Source organism: Copadichromis virginalis, linkage group LG3 (genome assembly GCF_057382275.1).
Source record: "Copadichromis virginalis isolate Kocher_CV1m ecotype Utaka linkage group LG3, C_Virginalis_male_GT1.1, whole genome shotgun sequence".
Classification (NCBI taxonomy): domain Eukaryota; kingdom Metazoa; phylum Chordata; class Actinopteri; order Cichliformes; family Cichlidae; genus Copadichromis; species Copadichromis virginalis.
In genome coordinates, this window is record NC_140620.1 from 33,433,751 (window position 1) to 33,458,512 (window position 24,762).

Genomic DNA, 24,762 nt, shown 5'->3' on the forward strand with positions numbered 1-24,762 from the left:
GCATGGCTGCTTCAAGTTTTTTGTGCATTCAAAGATGTTCGTCTGCATAACTTGGCCATAACGAATGCTTTTTGTTACCTTCCTGTCGAGTTTGGCCATTGTCCCAGCACGTTCTCACTCCTGAGCGTACATGTGTAGATTCATTCCAAACCGTTCTCACGTTTTCATTTTTTCTGATCTCGTAATGTAGAATATATCGTAATATATCGACGGTTTGTCACCTAGCGTAAAATGTTACGCTTTGGGAGTGAGAGCGTGTTGATTCTCCTCACCTCTGAAATCAAGAAGGCATTTTACAGACCATTCTCTGTAAATCCTAGAGATGGTTATGTGGAAACATCCCAGCAGATCAGCCCATGTGACAGCAACAACCATGCCACATTCACTTACACAGTCACTTACATCTCTATTTAAAGCAAACAACTTGGCACTAATATTCCTGTTTGACAGTAGGCACTTTATTTGAGCACAAAACGACACAGAAGAGCATTATTTTTAAAAGGCACAAGGCAATCAGCAGAACTTTACATGTACATTCTTCAGTTGGTATCAAATGTGATTTTAAGAAAAGCAAAAGGATATGTGTTGAACAGTATCTACATTCATAAACCGCTTTAATGGAGAACTGTTTGTTTCAGTGATCCCTGTGATGAGAATCAGTTTGTAGTGTATTAACATGTCATTTTTTATAAACTAGAAGACATATATGAGCAGAAACAATCATGAACGAAAATCTCCGCCTCGTGACTGTAGTGTAGTCATCAATGTAGCTGATTTGTCAGAGTGGGGAATTGGAAACAAGCTTTATCTAACACTAACAACACACTAGAAGCTGTTTCATAATGAAGTCTAAGATTTATGTTGTCTGTGTGCACGTGATTCATTTCAGCTCAGTGTAAGTCTGCTGCTGTTTAGTTGCTCTCTGTTTCACCGAGTGTGTCCTCTGCTAGACTGTGTTTGTGACGCAGAGTGGAGAAGAGGAGTGAAAACCACAGCAGCCGACTTCAGGAAAATACAATACACTACTGTGACTGTAATAAAAAGTTTCCAACTAGTGCTAATCCACCTAAATTCTTTGCTTGTGATGATAGTTTGCTACAGGAACTGTAAACATTTTCATGCGCTCAGGGAGTTTTTTCTCTACTCTGACTGGCAGGAACAGAATACTATCTCTGTTATGGGTCTGTCTGATTCACAAATTCAGCCCTGCATTTTCTTCACACAGTGGGGTCTAATGCTGTTCTTGTTTGTGTTCAAAGAAATCTTGTGAGTGAGTAAATGAGTGTAGCTTCCATGAGCCAAAGGGTGAGGTTGGGGCTAATTTACATATCTATTGAGCCATGACTAGTAAAAGTGATGTTTACATCATTTTAGGCCATGGAGCGATTACTTTCTTGGGAGAAATTCTAAATGTGTAATTTGGTGGTAGAGTGGGTCACCGGAATTCAAAGCACATTCACTCTTGTACTCTTAGTCAAGCTAGCATTGGAAAGGACATGTGTTCATTTTTGGAAAGAACAGAATTATATGTGAGGTTTTGGACCAAAGCTTAGACAGCCAGCTGATTATGAGATTGCTTGTTTCACATCCTTGGAAAACACAGGCATGCAGGCAAAGCATAAACAGCACTTGTTCTGCTTTTGTGCAAAACATTTAATGTTTAATTATGCAAGCGGTGCTGCTTAGTGACAACTGATACAAATCTGCATAGTGGTGCACATCAAAGTCAGAAATAGAAGCAGCAATTTAAAAAAAGCACTCTGCTGTTTTCAGATGCTTGTTTGGCATATGTTCGACTTATTGCGTAACAGTGATTGTCTTTTATTTGTAAGATATTCAAATATGTACACAGTTCCAATCCTCTGCAGTGGGGGAAATTTGCCTGTCCTCAGCTCCTCGAGGGCTGTTTCGGTGCTTGCAATAGAATATAAATGTTTGACTTCTGACAAGTACGCCTGTGGAGATATAAAGACATTTGGGGGATCTGGTTGTGTTTGTCCTCTTCAGTTCAATAAATTTGCCAAATAATACAAAACAGTATTTATCATTGTGTCAGTTCCCTGCAAAAACTGGCAAAAGGAAAACTAATCTGGTCCTGATGAGTTGATAGAGTTAGTTGTTTCATGTCGGTGCCAACAGAGCACTGCGGCATATTTGCTGTGTATGTGGTACTCCGCCAACATTTGGGGGTGTATTTCAAAATCTGCCAGTCACTCGAGCTGTTAAATAGACTTAAATTCGATTATTTCTTTAAGTGTCCTGCAACATGCAGCTATTTAATAAGCAACAGATGTTTCTTAGAGCTGGTGTTGAAACCAAATATAATGGCTGGGTTGCACCTGGGGAACAACTTGAATCATAGAAAATTAGCTAACTGGCAGGAACTGTGGTCAAATTATAACATATAATGGTCTCACTTGTGGTTCTGTGCAAAATCATTATGGCAACATGTTAAGATATGTAAGGTAGATGGTTGCTATGAATTTAAAATGTATGCTTCAAGTTCTTCCAAAATTTGGCTCTCAGTGTGTGTTTTATGAGAAAAGATGCATTCAGCTTGTTTATTAGTGTCCAAATGGTTTATTGTGTCGGGGAATCACGACCTCAGACTCTTAAATACAGCTACATCCTCACCGGGATCAAAACAGGAGCTTGAAGGTGGTGTTTTTCCCACCCCGTGTAAAGCCAAGACTGGAGAAGCTATTGTGTTTGGACACCCAGTTTGTCAAAGTGAAACTGGACTTGTGAAGCCCTCCCCTTCAAAATATATATCTATGTTCCACAAGCCACGCTGCTTGCAAAATATAAACACAGCATGAATCTTGGATGGGAGCTCAAAAAAGAGCATAACTGGAAAAGATCTCAACGCTGACTTACATGAGGTCTAGATTTTAGAGTGCCCCACGGTGATGGCTTAGTTTCTCTTTCCAGGTCTCGTAGAGAGCAAGAGATGGACATGTCTGACTTGCGGTCTGGCAGTTTCAAGCGCAATGCTTTCAACTGTTGTCCAAAACCACTTTTGTGCATAACCACACACACACACACACACACACACACACACACACACACACACACACACACACACACACACACACACACATACACGCACAGGAAAACAGACAAGATCTGATTTCAAACTAAAAGCAATATTTTACCAAAACACATCAAAAACAGGCCTTGCTCAATAATAAGAACTGAACTACAAAGGTAAACATCGCTGGGTGGTGATGTTTTATCATTCACAATCCAACAGATTTAACCAAACACGTGTTGGGTTCACAGCAGACCACACATATATTTGTACTCTTCCTATCTCACAATACGACCCTTCTAATGATCATCTGCTGGATGAGCAGCATTTACATATGATAAACTTTGGTTTTACTTTAAGTCGCCTCATCAATTTAACTTTATGCTCTCGCTTTCTCATGCACTATACTTTCAATCTTGCCAATATAATAGCAACGATTTTGTATTTAGTAAGGCTTAAAAGTAGGAATTGAGACCATAAACACATCAGCAATGTGTTTAGAGTGGCTGCAGATAAGTTAAAAAGTTAGACTTTTTGCTCATTGGCCTCCATAAAATCTGACTTCTTTTTGCGACCACAAGAGTCGCCCCCTGCTGGGTATTAGTAAGACTGTAGGTTTAAGGCACATGAATGTTATGTCCATCTTATGTCCAACACATAAAAGAACACCCACAACCACAAGACTAGACAGTGGCAATACCTAATCTTTGATTCATTTCAAGTTGCAACATTTTTGTCACTGTTTTACATTACTATCGTGTTAGTTAATATTTCTGTGATAACCTTGAGTAGTTTGGGGAAAGCTTTTTTTATTGACCCAGTAATGTACTCTGAGTTTAGGACCGACTATTGTTGCTCATCAGCCTAGTAAAATCCAATGACTTGGATTTATTTCACCCCCACCAAACACCATCTGATGTTTTGAGTTACTTGGATGATTTGTTGTGACATTACCCCACAGTGTGCTGACAAGCTCATGTTTTATGTTTTTAAATGATAAACTAAAGCAGCGTGTGTCCTTATTTATACATTATCTAACAGAAAGTGAAATGCTGAGAGATGAACACACTCACTCTGCAGGGTACTCCACATGAAAAACATTTTAGCTTCAGAAATTTAATTAACCAACCAGCAGGAGTAACGAGTGTGTACACAGAAATGTAATGAAATGATCTGTAAATCAAATCATAACAGAACAACTGTCCAATTACTTGCAACATATGGATCTCTGAAAATCTTTGGCTTCAGCGTAATGAATACATCTCAGAGGACAATCATTTATGGATGGAAAAGTGACTTTACGTGACATAAACTTCTCAGTTATTATCTTGTGACTCTGTGACACATTGTGAAACATTTTAAATCACTAAATCACTATGCACAGAGACCCCAACACAGCTAAATGCTGAAATATGTTATTTTATAATCCTTTCTGTTAAATCTGGAGCAAATTTGTAACATTGTTTTTGCCTGCAAATTGTAAAACCTAAGTTAGCCTAGCATAGCACAAAAAAATAAACATGGAAGCCATTACCACGACTTTTCCCAATGCTCACTAATTGCTCACAAATAGCCTGTCTTCTATACTGTGAATTTAATAAAGCTGCTACTAGTAAACATTTGAAAAGTTTCAATGCAACTTCTTATCAATTCTACTGTTTCTGATACCTATGCTAATCTAAGCTAATTATCTATTAGCTATTGCCAGCTACACCCCAGTCATACAGGCCTAGAGAATGACCGCTGTGGCAGCAACAAGTAAAAGTGTGAAGTCTCCAGTATGTTATTGAGTGATTAATGGAGGTTACTGGTAGTCACTATGTGAAACTGGCTACCAAGAGGATGTTGCACCAAAAACCTTGTTAGCAGATTGCTGCTGTTGCATGAGAAACACTGACTTGTCTGCAAACCCTCACCAATTAGTCACCAAAAGGCAATGAAATTAAGGAAAGTACAACATGAAGACAGTTCTCCATTAAAGTAAAAGGTGCATCTTTTGAAACACATTGGTTATAGCAGCAAAGCACAACATTTACTTAGTTAACTTTCTAGATTTCTGGTTTGAATTGTATATTTTTAAGTTTTACTAAGGCTTGGCCAGTAAATGGAACATCTTTGCAGATAATTCTACAACTTTCCTGCAAATTATCGGCAACTTCAGTAATTTGCTAGCAACCAAAGCAATCACACTTTTTTGTGTCTGGCTAACAGTTTAGTTGGCAGAAAGTACAATTTTAGATTTACCACAAATACCTTTCCACAAAAGGTATTTGTGGTAAAGGTGTTTGTCTGTTTGTTTGTTTTTTCACTCAAAAGAATAACCATTTAAACTGCAAAAGGTAGGAAAACTTTGTATGCGTGGTATAGAGATTTACAGTTATAATATTATTTAACATGTTGCATAATTGTTGAAGTTACCATATATTATTTTAACTGGAATATAACTTGACTTCACACAGGGAGCGTTAGAGCAACAGAAACATGTGCAGGTGCGTGCCACCCAGCAAAAATTGAGCTTAAAACAGTAATTTAATGCAATATGAGATTTGCCTTTCATTTTGTGATTTGAGTAGAAAATAAACCAGCTCTGTTGCTGTGTTTTCATAGCATGCCTGACAAAACTACACCATAAAATAACCTTCTTCACGGTATGCATACAAAGATATCCTGTGCTGTATGGGAAGGAGGGGCTTAGTCTGGAAGTTACCCTATCAAATGTGTGCTTAAGTGTACAAAGTGTACAAAGCAAACTGGAGCTCACATTTGCAAATAAACACATGTGAAAAACATTTTTTTACCGCATTTTCTGAATCATCTATGTGAACCAAGCCCTTTGAATTCTTGTGTGCGCACCCTCGCTGTATGCCAGATCACTGACAATTACCAGATGGCACAGGGAGGCTAGACAGCCCAGATTAATCAGGGCATATGTTTCTCGCTGGATGTGACATTGGATGATGTGTGTGTCTACATAGCACAGGCTAGCCTGGATGTAGTGTGAGGCGATGTGTGTACTTTTTTATGTGCACACAGAAAAAAAAGCATGTAGGGGTTGTGTCTGTGCTAGGCGGTGGATGGTTTATGTCTGCAAATATCCTCTCTCACTCGTTCCAAATCTTGGGCTGTGTTCGCTTGACTTGGTGTGGGATCCTGTGTTTCAGATTTGTAGCATCCGAGTGTGTTTGAGAATACAGTTTCTGAACTGCTCATAATGTTTGCAATTGTTATGTGTATGCACCAGTGTTACTAAGTGACTGTCAGCCAATTTTAGTCAGCTGTTTGTGTTTCTGAACAAACAATTTCAGCACCGATGCATTAAATTAGCTTCCATACCCTATTTCTTTCACTGTCACTGACGTCTACAATAATAACATAGCTGAGGTTACATAATGAAAGTATTGTTTATCTTCCCTTAACCTGGGCACAGGCTGCTTAAAAACCAGCCTTTTTGCCAAGTCAAGTGCTTTACATTTGTAGTCGTTCTCATAACCAGCAGGGGGCAAATCTCTTGTTGCAGAAACAGGTCCGATCATGTCGAAGTCTGACCTCAGTAAACAATCTCCTGATGAGTAAATGTTTGCAGACGCAAGCTGAAGATACCGACCACCACAATGCTAAACTCAAAGCTCGAGAATGTCCACAAACCAGTGGGTGACTGTGTATTCAAACTATCAAAATGTTCCTTTGAGTTTTTCTGCTAAACCCATGTTCTTGCTTAAGGTGTGGATTTTTTGCATTCTGAGTGTCCAGATGGTGGTTAAAATGTTTAGCACCAATCATTTTTCAGCAAATAGAAGGACAATATGTTCCACTCTAGCTAGCACAGAGAAAGCTTTTATTGGCTGTTCCCTTATTTAAAACGAGTCGCCACAGCGGATGCATCCACATATTTGATTTGGCACAGATTTTTAGGCTGGATGCCCTTCCTGATGCAACCCTCCCAGGGATCTCCACCTTCTCTGTGTTAGCTACTATACTAGAGGATTTTTCTTTTTTTTTTAACTGAAGCATTGACATTGCTAGAGGCTTGACAGGTTTTAAACTTTCCCCAAATGCAGAAGCTAGACCAACAATTACAGTGAAAGAAAGCATAGAAAAAAGTGCTCATGTGAATGGGTGAATGAGGCAAGCTGTATGAACTGCTTTGAGTCCACTATATAAGAACCAGTCCTTTTACTAAATGCTGCAGTTGTTTTAGGTAAGTGCACATTTTGCCATGTTCAAGTTGAGCTACTACCCTGGAAAGATAATGCAATACACCAATAACACCAATGTTAACTCCATGTATCCAAAATGAGATTTTTATGTTATGGAACCAGTGATCATTGCAGTGAAAACAACAACTCCATGTAACCCAACCTAAATGTCACTTTAATCCATGCTCTCTGTGATTGTGAAACTAGACTATTTGCATGTGTTTCTGTCATCTTCTTCTCACATTGTTGCTTTGTGGTTGGTTGCATAACTGCTCCATGAACTCAAATATAATGCAGCTTCACAGGTTCGACAAGATAGATAAAATAGTTAACATGAAAAGATAAGAGAAGGAATCAAGGGAAAGAGAAAGAAAAGACATCAACCACGCAGAGTGGTCAGGCTGCATACTACCCACAGCATCGCTCTCTGTCCTTTAATCTTTCAGTGCCGGGCTAATTCTTATTGGCGTTATCAAGATTTCTCCCTCCTTGTTTTCACTTCTTCTTGGCTTGCAGACTCCTCTTCAAAAAGCTCTTGGCTCTTTCTACAGTTTGTCACAGAGGCAATCCCCTTCCTCCACTAAAGGTCTTTACATAAAATCCACAGTTTTAGTGTTTCGCAAGTAGGAAGTCTTTAGATTCCCCAAGTGGTTTTAAGTCCAGTCAAAGGTAAAATAAAAATGAATTACTTTTAAAATCACCACAGTCCATTGTGTAAATCTCATTCTCAGCCATACATATGTACAGAACTCCCATCGCACACTTAAAAAAGAAGTTTTTGCTTTGGTTTGATTGTTTCATTTTCTTCTGCAGCCGTTGATGTGGAGAGTAAAGTTTTTATTTTGTGTAAATTCTTCAAATCCAAACCAAGGGTTTAATTTTTTCCCATAAAAAGGTCACTGACATATTCACACATGTAGGGTCATGTTATATTGAGATCTAGATAGCATGGTGGACTAATTTCTGAACTTCACCTAGAAGGTTGTGATTTTATTTTTTTCCTGTGGCAAATTCCCCTTTAAGAATCAACTGTAAATCAAAGTCCTCACATTTATTTCTTTTTCACAATTGCACATGTCTTTTATCTTGAAGTCTTGCTTTCTCTTAATCGAGAGAGCAGGAAAGGCAAATCCACTATCCTCTTGCAGTATTCTTCACCCATGTAGATCTTTCAAACCCCAGTTCTTCCATCCTTCAGTGCATCTGCCCAAGCAAACACTGACGATCCAGACCTCCATTTCCTCTTCTGTCTATAGGACCATTTTTTCCCCCCCAATCAGTGGATATTCAAAAGGCCCCAAGCTCTCAAGCCCATCTGTTTATCCATCCATTGTCCCATCGCTTCTTTTTTTTTTTCTCCAATCCTTTCCTCTCAGAGGTCCAGACGGAAGGCGCCAAAGTAGCTAGCAGATTCTTCTGCATTTACCATGGTGGGGGAAGAGACAGAGACGAAGATCTCGTCACCGGCCCTCAGTTCAAAAAGTCCTCCCTGGTAAACGGAGTGTAGGGCATACTCAGCGTCTGGAGCCCAGCACTTGGTTCCCACACCTTTCAGGAGCTGGAAAAAAATTACAAAGTAGAGAAAATCATTCCAGTGCTAATGACAGTGCTGAAAGGTACAAATACTTCAGGGTGATCTTTGATTGTTTTAGGAAAACAGAGATGCTGTACCTGTATGGGGCTTGGGTAGGACGTTTTCTTGTAGACGCACTGCACCAGTTGGTGGCTGACGCTGCGCTGGTCCCCCTCATTTGCAGATGGGGATGGATAACGGAAATACACCTGGACAAAGGTGGAAATAAGTTAATGCAGTGACTTGTTTTATGTTTTTTCCTCTTTGACGTGCCCTTGTTTTTGACAGAAAAGCAGGTTTCCTGCAGTCTACCTTACAGGTAGACCCTACTTGTAAGGTAGACCCTACGATAATGAATCCAATCATGTTGTAAACAACAATTAATGGTTAATAAAATTGAATATACAACAGTCACAGACACCTTTATTCAGCAAGGTTAATTAATGACAAACTTGTCATGTTAAAACACACAAAAATATGGCAAAGTGCCTGGAGCATCTCCTCCATCTGCATAGCTTTCTCACCTGTGAGTACAGATAGTACCTCCCATCTTGGGGCACTCGGAGCTTCCCATTAGACAGGGTCATGTTGTGCAGGTGAGCTCCTAGGCTCTGATTGGCCCATGAGCGGACCAAATGGCGGCAGGACTGATGAAGACCAGGCATGATGCTCAGGGAGGAAGAAAACCCTGTTGGCAAAGATTAAAAAAGTGTCAAGAGACAAATTCTAAACAGAAGAGGGAAGAAAAACTGTCACATGGGGATGGAAAATAAAAGGAGTGGGGAAAACAAACCAGCTAAAGCCTAGAAATCATAGATTGGATGTAATAAAAAAAAAAATCAATACCAGGTTTAAAAACTAAGCAAAGACACATATCAGTGAGTGTTTGCCCAAAGCTCAAAAGCGGCAGCAGCTGGCAAAATGAACCTTGAATAAATACAGTTTGTGACTCCAGAGTAGTGCGCTTCTTTCTTACAGCCGCCAAAGTTGAGCAATAGTTTGCCTTTTCCCCTAAAGCCCTTAAAATATTGAGAAACATCTGAAATACTGAGTTAAAAAAGATAAAATCCTGTGATTAAAAAAAGCACTTTTAATTACAGTATTATTTAAAATTTTGGTGAACGATGTTTACATTACACAGTTGAGCCACCATGTCTATTGGACAATGTAGGCGATGTGGATTTTCCTTCTGAGTACTCTGTAACAGGGCACTCTGAAGTGCACATTCAAACTTGTACAATGGCCACTTAAAGCAGAAGTGGTGATTTAATCTTTGGTTAAGCCTGTTTCACCGGTAAGAGGCACCAACTTGAAGCCAAAGTCCTGTAAGATGCAGGAAATACTGAATACTGCTGACTAGAACCATGTGTAGCAGTTTTCCTCATGGCAGAAATTAAACATTTAACACAAGTGATTTCTCGTGCATGCTGGCTTTATTTCCTCTGCCACGTGTACTTGTGTGACTAGTGTGCAAATCTGAAACACTGCCATCAACAATAGAAGCGTAAGTCTATAACACTACAATGTAAATGCTGTGATTTATTAGCACATAACCATCACAGAGACCTTAACTGAATAAACTCTTCCATCTGATCCAACGCTGAAAAATGATTTTCAATCCAGAAGTGCGAGAAACTGCAGTTCCTTTAGTGGCCACTTGAGGCTCCAAAAACAAGTCACTTTCCAAAGGCTTGCATTAAAAAACATGTTTACAGCCTGATACCAAAAACTGCATTAGCTTTTCTCTTCATAAGAACTCCATGCTGGGTGATTTTTTATTTTAGAACACATCCACCTGGATACTGAAGGGATGGGGGGGTACATTCACTTTAAATGAAAAGTTTTCCCAAAAGAGCTTCACCTCTGCTAGTCAATGAAGTGGACTGCACCATTGTGTACGTGCTGTTTTAGCAGGTACTATCCAAAAAATAATATGACTTACTGTATGGAACAAACCATCCAAGACGTGTGTTACTGACCTGTTGTCTGTGTGACAGTCGTGACAACTTGGTCTTCAAGATGCACTGAAACTGGAAAACGGTAAACGGAGATGGTGTGCCTTTAAGTACAAGTTGCATTTTTTGAAACTTGTTGGCTGCACCTCTGCAGTGCAACTTTTACTTTGAATGTAAAAGTAAATTTATTGTACAGTTTTTCAAGTTGCACTGCTGCTCAGCTAATAGTTAGCAAGCATTCGCAGACAAACATGAAAAACAGGAAACTGAGGCAGTTTGTTACCAAACAAATCGATTGCTTGGAGGTTTTTGGTGCAGCAACTTCTGTGCAACCAATTTCCAGCCAGGAACTATCAGAAACCCTAACAACCGGTCAGGAAAGACGCAGTTGCAACTAGCAAATGGTGATGTCCAACATGGCGATAATTCATGGCATAACTCTTAATGTCTGCAAAATGTGTGCAAGCTTATCTTCATTAACTAATACGTAAGCATGCTGTGCTTTTGCTGTGCTTTTGCTGTCCACATAAGGTACCTTAGGGCTCCAAACAAACCAACGTGGCAACAGCCAAAAGGCAAACTCTGAAGCTTCAAAACGGACAGTCGAAACCCAGATGGCAAAGTCATGGTGACGACTTCAATTCTTTACACTCTCAGTTGTAATTAGTCGGGTCATAGCTTGTGTGTGCCAGCGTGAAACAGTTTTCTTCATGTGTAGGATAACTTCTCTTTCTAAGAAACACCCATCGCGGATCAAAGTTCCTCCAGTACTTCCTTATGAGAAATCCAGGCTTAATGTGTGAACCTCACCCTCTTACACACACACAGTCTTTCTAGCTCTTGCACACACACACACACACACACACAGCACATTTCTTACCCTTTGTCAACTCAGTGGAAATAACATAAGGAAGGCTTTGCCAGATTGTCAACACCCTTCAGCTTGCACGACCGATTCAGATGAAACAATACCAAAGTCATGAAAAACACATTCCAACTTTAAATTCCATGTTTTATAACGTGTGTGATTCTGATCTGTGAACTATATAAATATCTACTTTACTGCCACATACAGCATACTGGTAGACCTCACAGACTCAGCTTAAAACTTCAGTGTTTCTTAGTAAATGCCTCGGGCACACAGGAAGTGGTACGAAAAAGAGCAGCAGAGTAGACTTTAATGTGCTTCTAAACATGCTACACAGGAAAATGGGGAAGAAAATGTGATTTGGAACTTTAACAGATGGAATAACTTAATAATCCACCCATTCATCTTTTTTAATTGGTTATACAGATAGGACCAGTGGAAGGGCTGGAGCCAATCTCTGCTATCATTGGGCAAAAAGTGGGGTACAGGCTGGACAGGTTGACTTCCATCACAGTTCACTAATTTTGATTAAATAAATAATCAAACATACATGTTTTTGGTTTCTGGGAAACCAGAGGCCCCAGTGTGCACCAAAGAACTCGATAATAATACATTTTATTTCTTTGTGAATAATTTTAATAAACAAAGCTTCCTAAACAGGACTGTAGTGTGTGTAAATCTGAAAATAGCCACTGGGTGTGCGTGACACTCACGGACTGTAGCGCTACATTTCTGTGATCTAAGGAGCTTGGAAAGAAAAGCTCTAGACTTCTTTAAGTTTCTTGAAGATTTTTTATCTTTCATCCGAGAAGCTTCTTCAGATTTTTTTCTTTAGATATTTTTTAAACTTCATGAGCAGCTGCTCCCAATGCTCGTCAGTGTTCCTTAGTCTAATTCAGTCCAGATGTCTGCACCATGTAGGAACCAAAACTGTTTATGTGCTTATCGTTGATTTTAACCAATCAACCCACAGTTTTGTGCATGCTCGGCACATGCAAAACATACGGCTCAGCGGCAAAACTTTCATTTTCCTCTCCGACTTCCCGAAATCTTTCGCCTAGATTAATGATGACCGCTTAAACACAGATGCCTCACCTTGAGAACTGGCGTCTCTGAGGGTCAAGTGGGCAGATGGCCTCTGGGTCACGGGGCTCATAAACTTTGACCCTGAGTTGTTGAAATTGTGAGGCATGGTTCTCGCCTCTAAGGGAGAAAGGGGATCAAAGAACATTAAAAAAGTTAGTGAGAAGGTGTGTGTCTGTCTGTGTTTGTGTGTGTGTCTGTAGACAAAGGGATGCTCACCAGTGAAGATGCGCTTTGAGATGATGCTATCTGCCACCTAAAAGAAAATATAGAAAAACATACAAGTCAACAAAAATGTGAGAATAAGAAAAAAAAGGAATTGTTCACTTTATGCTGTTAAATTTAACATCTTAGCGTGACCTAAAAAAAAGAATGTGCAAACTCACTGCTGGATAAAAAGGAGGTTAATGTAACATGGTGAGCTAGACTAGCTTGTTTCATCTGAGTAACGCAAATAACAAAGGATTATTCACACAGGGCTGGATAGGATACAGCTGATTCATCTAATGCCATCCACCACAATTACCGGACATGTAAAACGATATAAAATTGTAATATTTGTGTAAAAATCTAACATTCAAACTTTTGTTGATAAGTAAACTAAATCAGCAAAAATAAAGTAATTTTTAAAGTTTATTTAATTTATTTTTGTATATTTTGTATACTTTTTGTTTTTTGTCTAAAATTAAATCTCTATATACTATTTACATGTTTTAAATACATTTATTTATTTAAATTATTACATTTCTATTTTTTCCAATGCTTTTTGAAGCATAATAAAACATTAGCAATAAGCAAATAAAATATAATGGTTAACTTAATTCTCTAATGCCTGACAGGAGGTCAACTTAGGTCTGATGACTGTTGTAAATACACGAGCATAAATCAAAGTTACATGAACTTTCCATAATGTTCCAGAGAGAGGGGAAACTGCTCTTTAAGTTAACTACAGTACATACAGTACATATTAAATAACTGAGAAAATTGTAAATAGCTTGATTGAATTATTTCAGGAAATCAGAGGATCTCCAGTCACAGTCACATTGCATAGCCACAGGAGCACAACATCCTTAAACTATGCACGGAATCAGTCTTTAATTAATCATTAAAGCAATTAAACAGCACCACAATAAGGTTTTGAACTTGTGAATTATTGGTCCCATAAATCACTCCCCCACAAATGTTGTCTGTAATTGGATAAAGTACAAAACACTAAGTGTATGAAAGTCAATTTAAAGATAAAGGCACTGTGTTGTACTGTAAGTGTTGTCTGTCAGTCCATTTTTACAGCTTTGTAACTGTTAATAAAGATGAGCTTGTCCAGCTAGAGTGAGAGTCGAAGGTGTTATTTAACTCTGACTGTAAAGTGAATCATTAACCTGCAGTTGTTTCTTTGGGCTCCTCAGACAGCCAGAGCCAGTTTTATGGGTGTGAAGTGGCTGCAGTGGACACAGTTGTTTTGTTTGTGTCGACTGTTCTGTAATGAATTTATTGATTCTATAGTTAAGTAATATTTGTACAGCCCTAAAGTAGCAATGTGTCATGGTTGAGCTTCGTGATGTTTACGACACCGTCCCAGCTTTGATTCACATAGGGAAAAGAAAGTTTGCTAAGAGAGGAAACCTTAAGGCAACAAACATGTTCTAGGGACAAGACAAAAGCAGAAGTATTGAAATTACAACACGAATCATTGTGAATATATCAGATAAAGATAAAGATGTAATATTTGGTTTTTTAAGTTTAGCTGCTAAAGGTAAAAGATATTTTCTTTTTTCACAGAAAAATCTTCAGTTGACCCAAAATGCTGCACTGAGAGCACTAACTGGGACTAGAAAGAGAGAGCATATTTCTCCCATTTTGGCTTAGTTTTGGCTCCCTGTTTAATCCAGAATCAAGTTTAAAATATAAAGTCTTTAATAATCAGGCCCCATCTTATCTTAAAGAGCCTTCAGCTTTCAGGCCCCTCATCTGTGGAAACAGCTCCAATTAAGGTTTGTTAGACAGACTCTTTCAAGATGAAGTTTTCCGTATAGTTATGCTGGACCAGGTGACCCTGAACCATCCCTTAGTTACGCTCCTAAAGACTGAGATTGCTGGAGGATTTCCCATGATGCCATTACTCCTCCAATCCCTTCTTTCTTCCTTTGTACACCACTATTGCATGTCATTAACTTTTGTCCCAGACTGCCTTTTGTCCTGTTTATTGCCTATGGTCTATTACCCCCTCACTCCCAAACCAGTTGCAGCAGATGGCTGCCCCTCCCTGAGCCTGGCTCTGCTTCTTCCTCCCCGCCATCGTAAAGTGCTAGTGGAGCTCTTCCTCTAAGACCTTGCAGGTCTTCACGTCACAACAAAGTGCCTAGAGATGAGTGTTGCTGTGAACTGGTATAATTAATCTGAATTATTTTAGCATAGCTCAACTAACTTTGGTACACTTCTCTCAGTGAGAATGAGGGAGAGGGACCTGATCCTGATGAATAATGACTACAGGAGAAAGAACATTCAGGACATTTTCATCAGCAGAGAATGTGTGGAGAAGTTTCAGACTTAGCTTAGTTTTAAAATTGGACAATACACTACATGCTCTTTTTTTCTTTCATTTTACACTCTCCTGTCTTTTTTGCCTTCTTTCATCATCTCAACTCTTAAATATAAACTTTCCTTTTCTTCCCTCAACAGCACACACTTCCCCGTCGTCCAGTCTCTGGTTTATTTCTCCTGCTCCTCTCTATCATTTATGTTCCCAGGGAGTGGCTTTTGTTTCATCCCAGGTGTAGACACAGCCAGGACCAAAATACAAACAACTGACAAATTCAAAGAATAAAGAACAAACAGCCAAAAAAACAAGCCGACCCTCAACAGCACAAAGTATGTTCTAGTAAAGTGTTTGGGCAGCTCGTGCTGCCAGAACAGCTTCGGTGTGCCTTGGCATTGATTCCTCAAGTCTCTGGAACATCAATCTAACAAATGATATTCCTTTATTTAGTGTTTTGATGATGTGGTGGAGAGTGCTGTCCAAAGCATGGGCCCAAAGATCTCCCACTGGTGTTAAACCGAACTGAAAGCTGGTGACTTAAAGCGAAAGCATATGATTCTCATCAAACCACTCGGTGGCATTGTCATCCTGGAGTCTGCCATGAGAATACAAGTGTTTTAAACTGATCTTTTCCTCTAAGGAATCAAGAAAGCCAACCCCTAACAGAGCCACCAGACCCCATAACGGCAAGGGTCAAGGGTCAAAGTTCTTCCTTTAATTTGTCACGCGTGCACACACACACACAGATGCGTTTTGTCTCTCACACACACTCAGTAAATCTTCTTCTCCTACACACTGCTTTCTCTACTGACACGTGTTCCTTTTTTTGTCTCTCCCACTTTGTAAATCAAGCTTCAGTTGCCTTTTGTGCATAAAATAGATTTCCCTCAGCTTTAACTTACTTAGCGAGCTTTTAATTTATAATTCCTTTTACTTCTCTCCCCCCTTTTGCCTGTTCTCTCTCCCTTTCCCCCCTTTCTACTACATGTCTGCCCACTCTGCCCACCTGTTGGGCTCATGTGGTCAATCTGAAGTGCCCCGAAGCTGGGCACTGAGCTCCTATTGAAATAAATCTCTGCGATTAATTTGCAGAAATACCACAATATCCTGAATATGATTAATTCCATTTTTAATGGTCACCCAGCTGCCCATGTGATGTTATTCTTGGCAGTGGGATTGTTTCTCCTGCACTGAACACTCAGCTCAACCTGCAAATTGAGCATGATTGCTCTGGGGTTCAGTATGTGTGTGTGTGTGTGTGTGTGTGTGTGTCAGCGTGACACCACGGCTTGTGTATATCCTATGTACTCTAAGGGGGGAACACAATATAGAAAAGTGCAACACAGAGTGTCGGCTGGTCTCGCTCGGCGTAGCGTGCCTGTCTCTGCCTAACGTTCCTTGGGTCCTGAAACCAGAAAATTACCCCCACACACACTTAAAGAGAGAAAATTGCCAACAGACTTTCTGCCCTGCATGTGGCTGCAGTTGAAGAAAGAAAGGGGAAAAAAAACAACCCAGAAAAACACAGTGTTTCAGAAGCTTTCAAGCTCTTTCAGGGCAACTCTGGAGCAACATGTTTTCATTATGTCTGCTGGCTCTGATGCTTAAGCTCTCGCTTGGGAAACTATGGGATGGCTACAGCGTGACATCAGCTACATGCATAATGCTGCACACAGGATTGGAAGGTTTCAGTGGCATCCTGAAAGATTCTGGACCAGCAGCACTTTTAAATGTGAAACCAGTGTCACTTGGAGTTATAGTGCTTTGTTTCCTTTACTGCCATTTGCCATCTGGTTTTTATTTACAACCTTCTGTATGCAGTAACATATGCTCGCTGGCCACTTCATTAGGTACAAGGTGTCAACCGCTCACTAATGCAATCAGCCAATCACATGGTGGCAACTGCATGCATTTAGGTATATAGGCATGGTCAATACGACCTTCAAATACCAAATAGGAAATAAAGCTGAGGAAGGAAGTAATAATAATCGCTTATTACAACCAAGGTATTCAGAAGAGTGTCTCTAAACAGACTGCAGCTCAATCCTTGAAGCAGATGGGCTACAGCAGCAGAAGACCACACTGGGTGCCATTGCTGTCAGCTAAGAACAGGAAACTGAGGCTACAGTTCACACAGACTTAATCATATTGGACAATATATTGGACTATATTGCACATATACATATAAAGCACATTCTCACTTTTAGTCTTATTTTAGAATGTGTACTTGAGTGGGTGTTGTGTGTTTTGTGTACAAGGCGTCAAACTTGCTTGAAATAAATGGCAGGCCCCGATGTGAAAAGATAAAGCACATTTTAGATAAAAATGATTCCTGCGGGATTTTCCATAAAGACATAAGATAAGATAAGATAAGATAAGATAGAACTTTATTAATCCCTCGGGTGGGTTCCTCTGGGAAATTCGACTTCCAAAAAGCACAGCAACGACCGAAGTTACAGAATTGTTATATATATATATATATATACACACACACACACACACACACACACACACACACACACACACACACACATATAAATACAGAGACAAATATAAATAAAATATACAAAGGGGATAAATAGAATAAATAGGAATAAAAAATATAAAACACACAACTGGCCGCAGTGAAAGTAAATCATGTTCTGAGCGAGGATGATTTTTCTTGCACTGTCCAAGTCCATTGCTATGAGAGTTAAGAAACACTTGCTGAAAAATGGAGTGTGAGGGAAGGAAAATGAGTTCTGACATCTTAAACATATAACGTAAAAACACATCTAAGTGTTGTTCTGCATAAGTAAACACAATATTTCCTTCAGGTGAGCCGATCGCATGAATTATACCTCAGTGGAAACTTGCATGGCTTGTTTTCAGTATGATGAATTGGTAATAAAGGGAACTTTTTTCTTTCTTTCTTTCTTTCTTTCTTTCTTTCTTCCTTTCTTTTTTTTTGATTTTCCAACTTTCCCCTCTGGTTGCAGCTTGAAGTCATTACTCTGCCCTTTTAATGAAAGGTTAATTATGGCTAGGATCAAGAGATAATTCTAGGTAATAGGGGTTTGTTGTAGGAGTAAAACAATTTCAATTATTTAATTACACTTTTAAAAACAAATAACTCGATTAAATTAAAAGCTGGAAGCTGCATTTGGATTACTCTGGGACATACTTTAATTGAATAAAAAACATGGAAAAGTTTTGCACAGAAAGCCATCCTGGTCTTGAATCCACGGGATATGAAAACTTCAGCATGAACACCTGTTCTTTAGCTGAGTTAAGGGCTGTTATGGCCTTAAATACAAGTAAATAAAAATAATTCTTTACATTCTCAAATAGGTTTGATTGTTGCTAAAGGGCACATGCTTGATCACAGTTAGTTTGAACTGATGCTGTAATGACTGACATTGTGAAATATTTCCAGCATGCTAACATGCTAAGTGTGACACTGACATGGAAGTCATTCCTGGTATGAAACTATGGAAACTATTTGAATTTGATCTGTTTTCCTAATTTGGCAGCAGACCTCCAGTGAGGGGACTTTTCCATTTCAGGCTTCACTGTTGGAACGAGAAATAAAAAGAGACTTGGACCCATCAGTATAGAAGAAGACGTATCAAGATTGTGATATGTTTTCAAAGTTAGAACCTCTTGTAATCGTGCAAAGTAGCTGAAAGAAGATACTGATGCCACACACCACACTGGAGGTCTCCAGCCAGCTCATTCATGGCCTGCTGCCATCTTGTAGACTTTGTTGCTCAGCCAGTTTTTGCCAATAACAATTCACAAATGGCCTTTAAAGTGTGTTTTCATGCCCATGTCCACAAACAAAGAAAAATGAATATGCATGAATACTCATCAGTTTTGCATGGAGACTGTTGTGAGTGGGTACAAACATACCAGGCATGACAATGCTGGTGCTTTAAAGGTTGAGGTAAAATATTTTTATGGACATTTCATTAAAAAACAAAAATGTCAACCTGTTTGCGGCACTAGAGAAGCACTAAGTCGATTGCCTGTTTATCTTCTGAGCAATCTAAGAATCCACCTTATCTTAGCCATTTATCTGAGGATTGCTTCAGCCAATATTTTGGACCTGCGAGACCAAGACTTCCTGTTCCATCCACTGATCGCTGTTTACAAATGTAAATAAATTTACAAAAGCAACTAAACAGCAAAATGATGGTCATAGAAAATCAGACAGCTTCTAGTCTAATTTACATTTCAGCAAATAGGTTCCTTCTCATGTTTTATATCTGCATGCAACCAAAGCCTGGTCAAACATGAGTGATATTACTGGGACTACAAACTGCAACCAGAAAGGTATAAATAGTTATTCATCCATGGGATCACAATTTTAAGTGGTGGTCATTCATTAAAAATGTCAGTTACACCAAATCATCAGCTCTGCATCTATCTGTTATTTATTTTTGCTTCATGTATGTCTGACACAGTATTGTTGGAGAGCAGAGAGTCATAAAGTCAGTACCGTAAATGAGGATAACACATTGGACTTCTTGCCTGGAAGTAAAATATAAAAGTCTTCACTGATGCACATCAGTTTCCTGTGAGTTACACTCCAGCCACTGAACCCCACTGGACTTTGCATTCCATGGAGCCCATCTAAAATCTGAAGCCTGGAAAGAGTTACTGCGTGTCGGAGGTCGAGACAGTTATTTGAGTCATTCGCCACTTAAATGGCTCCCCGCAAATGACTAAAGGCTGCGTTGACAACGCATTGGAGCTGCTGCATTTCAGGTGAGGTTGTTTATTTTCAGGGGTTTTATCTTCTTTACTTTTGATGTTTCACTTGGTATTTGAGAACTGTTTGCATTGATTCATTTATGGTGTATCCTGACAGTTTTTTAAATTTAGGACTCTTCACTTCTTCTAAATGATTTTTTCTTCTCATGTCAGCTGCCTGCTCGTCTAATAAGACGGAAAAGGCTTTTTTTTTAAGCTGTCTTTTCTAAACTGTTCATTCATGTCCTTGGAAATCAATCACACACAATCCTTCTAAGTGCCTCCTTCACACACATGCACACACTATCCTCCACACTCACACTAATGTTTTGTTTTACAGCTTCATATGTCAAGATTAAAAATGAGAACATCAAGAAAGGCTCAAAGATAAGGCGCCAATGCTGAGAAAGGAATTCTTTACCTTTTCACCCTACTGAACTTTTTTGTGCCATTCAGGAAGAAGAATGACAGGAAAGAAAGGAACAATCAGCCAGAGATACTTAGTAGCAGTTATATAAAATTGTTCTGACCAATAGTTCTCTAGGCTTTCTAAAGGTCTGTCACTCATTTTCCCTTATTGTACCTGACCATCTCTAGAGATTTTGTTTTCTTCAAGCCACTTAACATTGACCTATGAAAGGATGAATCAATGTAGTATCACAACAGACAACTTCGCGAAGAACCAATTTTAAATTGTATCTTTAGGCACAGCAGCTTTAGCAGCAGCTTTTCACAAAAGCACATCATTTCTTCCCATTTCTATAGTTGAAGCTAATGAAAAATACCACCAACAACACAGTTTGACAAAAGTACAACATAACTCACCATGGTGTCCTCAAGAAATTGGTGGAAACTGGACAAATGGAGGACAAAAGAGTAAGTGTCAGGCCTAAGAAACTAGCACCTGAAAGTCATGTGCTTAAGAAACAGAAAAACCTCCAGCGAAAACCTCTATCTAACCCTTCATTCGTTCACTGAAGCCTCACCAGAAATGGTCTCAGTGGAAGGATGGGTGTTAAGAAGCCATTCCTAAAGAACGGAAATGGAGAAAGGGCTGAAGCATGGCAAATTACCAAAGAACCGGACTGAAAAGCAGTGGCAGCAGAGTGATAGATCCTAATTTGAAATGTTTGGTCCACGTTGTTGTCAATATGTACGGAAGATGTCAGGAGAGAGATAAAACCATGAGTGTCTACAGCCACCTTTGAAACATGATGGTCCACCATTGATCCACTATGCAATTTGCCTGATTGCTGATGGATTCATTTTTTAGCTTGACAATGATCCCAAACACACTCCCAATGCAGTAAAAGCATACCTGGATGGAAGAACATACGCAGTGGAACACCATCAGTCATGGATTGACCTCCCCAGAGGCCGGACCTCAACATTTTTGAAGCAGTGCAGGGCCATTAAAAAAACAACTATTCCTGAAAAATACTTAAAGAAGTTACAAGAAAGCTGCTTCAGACAGTTCAGACTGTGCTGAGGAATAAAAACTGTCAGAGGAGGATTAAAACTGTTTCTTTCAGATAGAAGAGAAACCGAGGGGCCGCATCAAGACCCAGTATAAGCTACATATGGAGCTGGAGCTGATAATAAGCACAATCGCTGCTCTTCAGAAGGATCATTTGCAGTCAAATGTTGTTTGCTCATTGCAAATTACAGTCTTTATGTCAGTGAAAATTAAAGAATGCCTATCAATGCATGAAACCCAGATGAAACACTAAATAATTGCCATAACTCTAACAATAATTCATCTAACCTTACCAAAGGGCTCAATAAAACCTTTCTCACCATGAAGTGAATGCTTTTGGGCTTATTTTCTGCAACAAGGAAGTAAGTTTTATGTGTTTGTGGCTTTACCCTTAATGAGGATTTTATCAGCCACTGTGTGCTGGTGGTTTATGGTGAAAGACTGCACTCCTGCCCTCGTTAAGGAAACTGCTTTTGTTTCCAGTAAATCACTATGGAGGCTCTGATGTGACAAGCCTCAAAGTTCAAGTTCACTGCCAACGTGACCTTATGCGAGTGCATGTTGATTACACCGACCTGAGGGCATTTGCTGTGGTGCGTCTGCGAACGTGTGCGCATTTGTGCAAATATGCATGAGCTTTAGGGAAGCCTGAAACAGCTCAAGTCCAAAAGAACCCCGTCCAGCTGCAATAACAACAACAAATAAGCCCTGAACTTTCCTCTTTCACCCTGTTTGGAACAACAGACAGAGATAAAAATAACTGGATTTCTTCACGTCATGCTATGTCTGGCCAAAAGCTTAAAAAAGAAAGAAATGGAGAAATCGAGGGAAAAAATTTAAGGTTACTGTACAAGGAGAGAGACAGAGAAAGAGACAAGATAGCGAGTAAATCCTTAAAAATGTCTTCTTGGAAGCTCTGCTTTCTGTCAGCACTGCCGATATGGGGGGAACACTGGTCAAGAGGGAGTCCAGAAGGGTGTTCTAACTTTTAAATAATCTGCTGGATTAATTTGTCAGAATGCATATTATCTTATGCCTATGGATTAAAAAATCTACTTAATATGTCCTAATATTTCTTAATAAACTGGCAATTTTACTGGTTCAATCGATGAGCTTACATTAAAGTCTCCATTCAATAATGGGAGTTAAAGTACAGAAGTAGCTGCATGTATTAAGAGTGATACAGAGGAAACACGCAGCCTGGACATGGCAGCAGTGAAACCAGAAGCTGGCTTACTAACACCAGAGGCAGACAGCTGGAATCACTGAAAATGCCACTTTAACTGAAAAGCACCCTTGCTGTTCTTTCTGGGATAAAAACTGAATCTAATGGGGAGGAGACCAAAAACTGGAGTAACTAATGGCCACTTGAGGCTTGCTCCATTAGTGAGTCAATCCCAATGTTAGACTCCCTCCGTTATACCATAAATAAACAGGTTTTTTAACCAGTTTTTCTTCCCCTTATTCCCACCGAAAGGCCCCAGCAAGCCTGTGGATTTAAACCCAGGACACTCTTGCTGTGACCCCCCCTACCAATGGTAACCACAATTTGGGTCTTTATGACTAAATTTCCTCATTTTGGAAATCTGTAAAGAGGAATATTACCACAACTTACATATATTAAGGCTTAAAGGGGGCGATCGTGGTTCAGGGGGTTGGGAAGCTCATCTTGTAACCAAAAGGTTGCCGGTTCAATCCCCAGCTCTGTCTGTCCTGGTCATTGTGTCCTTGGGCAAAACACTTCACCTACTGGCATTGGCCACAGGGCACCTGTGGCTGCAACTGTAGCTTGCCTCCACCAGAGAGTGAATGAGTAGTGGAATTGTCTTCATTAACCAAAAATTTTCTTATGCAACAACACACACCACTTAGCAGGTCCACACGGGATGCACCTGCCGATCAAGTTAGCTAGCAAGTACTGGCCCTTCCCCAGATCCATCCTGGTGTACAAATATGGCCACATCCAGTCTGAAAAAGACAAGACTGTATCTTTCAAAACGAACAACAAATAGGATGAAATACGACAAAAATCAGATGCTGTTAGGGCGAAACACCAGTGCCAAAAATCAGAAACTGGTGGGAAAAGAGGGAAACGGATCGACAATTATGGGAAATGAGAGAAGAAGAGGAATGATGGTAAAAAAAAAAGAAGGAGAAGTTGGGAAAACACAGAGGAGAGTCACAGTGGACAAGTATGGAAAAAAAAGAACAGAAGGGGAACTGAAAGGGGGGATTGAGGGGGAAAAGAGGAGAGTGAAAGAGGGACAAGTATGCACATGAAGGAGCGTTTCTTCTGCAGATTAGCAGTAGCTGCAACCCAATACTTTAATATGCTGCTCGACCCCGACAGGCCTGGACTGGCAGTATGTGTGTGCGTGTGTGGTTCACTGTGTATTTCTGGAAGCTACAAACTCTTATCAGCCCTAATCTGGTCTAGGAAGCAAGTCATACCACACTGTCTGAGTGCAATAAAAAAATGACATTAACCAAAGACAGAGGTGAACTACCACGTTTATGTACCCAAGGGCTGCCTCCTTAAAAGTGGGTAAAAGATTAATCTGTAACTCAAATGTCATTTAAGGCCAGGTCGAAGGTGACTCTGTGACTTTGGTCTTCTTGGTAAAGCCATACTGTTCAAGACTAGCGCCAGTTCCAGAGCGATAAGAGCACAAATGAACATTTTATGGTTGAATGCTTTGAAGGTGTTTCTTTTTCACATTTGCCTTAATGTAAACCAAACACCTCAGTGTCAGGAGTCGGTATGCATCAACAATGTTTTGTTTTTCTTTGACAGTCTTTCCTTTCTTAAATCTCCCTCGAGCCAAACCACAAATTTATGCTTGACAGGGTAATCTCCATGGAAAGAAATCCGACCACATTACGGGCCATGCACAAATTTGAACAGATGAAGATATTTTTCACATTTGATGGCAGGATTTATACTTTTGGTTTTTCATCAGTAAATAGAGTAACTGCCAGTTTACTTGAGTTTTGGCCTTTGGATTCATTGCCTGACCTTTTGATGTTCTGTATCTGCTGAAAAACTGGTAAATATTTTTTTTATTTGCTTTTGGTTTTTTTGCTTAAAAATTAAAAAATCATTTAAAAATGAATTTATCAATAGAGATGTGGCTTTAGCGCTACAGTCGTACAGGTGTTTCCAAATCAGCAATGTTGATACAGAGTTACAACTTGAAAGCAGCTTAAACATCCCCACACACTTCTTCCTTTCGACAGTGGAGTCAAACATGGTACAATAAAGGAATAATGGGCCATAACATTAGAAATGAATCAAGGCTCAGAACAGTG

The 24,762-nt window shown here is 39.6% G+C and overlaps 1 protein-coding gene across 1 annotated transcript in view; it reads right to left on the minus strand.

Annotated features, from left to right (window-relative positions):
- Positions 1-436: 436 nt before the first annotated feature.
- Positions 437-24,762, minus strand: part of tnfsf10l (TNF superfamily member 10, like) — a 75,086-nt gene continuing 50,760 nt past the window's right edge. Inside the window, exons 3-7 of the mRNA XM_085450744.1 lie at positions 12,926-12,962; positions 12,719-12,826; positions 9,325-9,488; positions 8,899-9,009; positions 437-8,785 (exon numbers count right to left, since the gene is read on the minus strand). Of these exons, the coding sequence (XP_085306870.1) occupies positions 8,600-8,785; positions 8,899-9,009; positions 9,325-9,488; positions 12,719-12,826; positions 12,926-12,962 (606 nt within the window). The 3' untranslated portion in view covers positions 437-8,599. The remainder of the gene's footprint in view (positions 8,786-8,898; positions 9,010-9,324; positions 9,489-12,718; positions 12,827-12,925; positions 12,963-24,762) is intronic.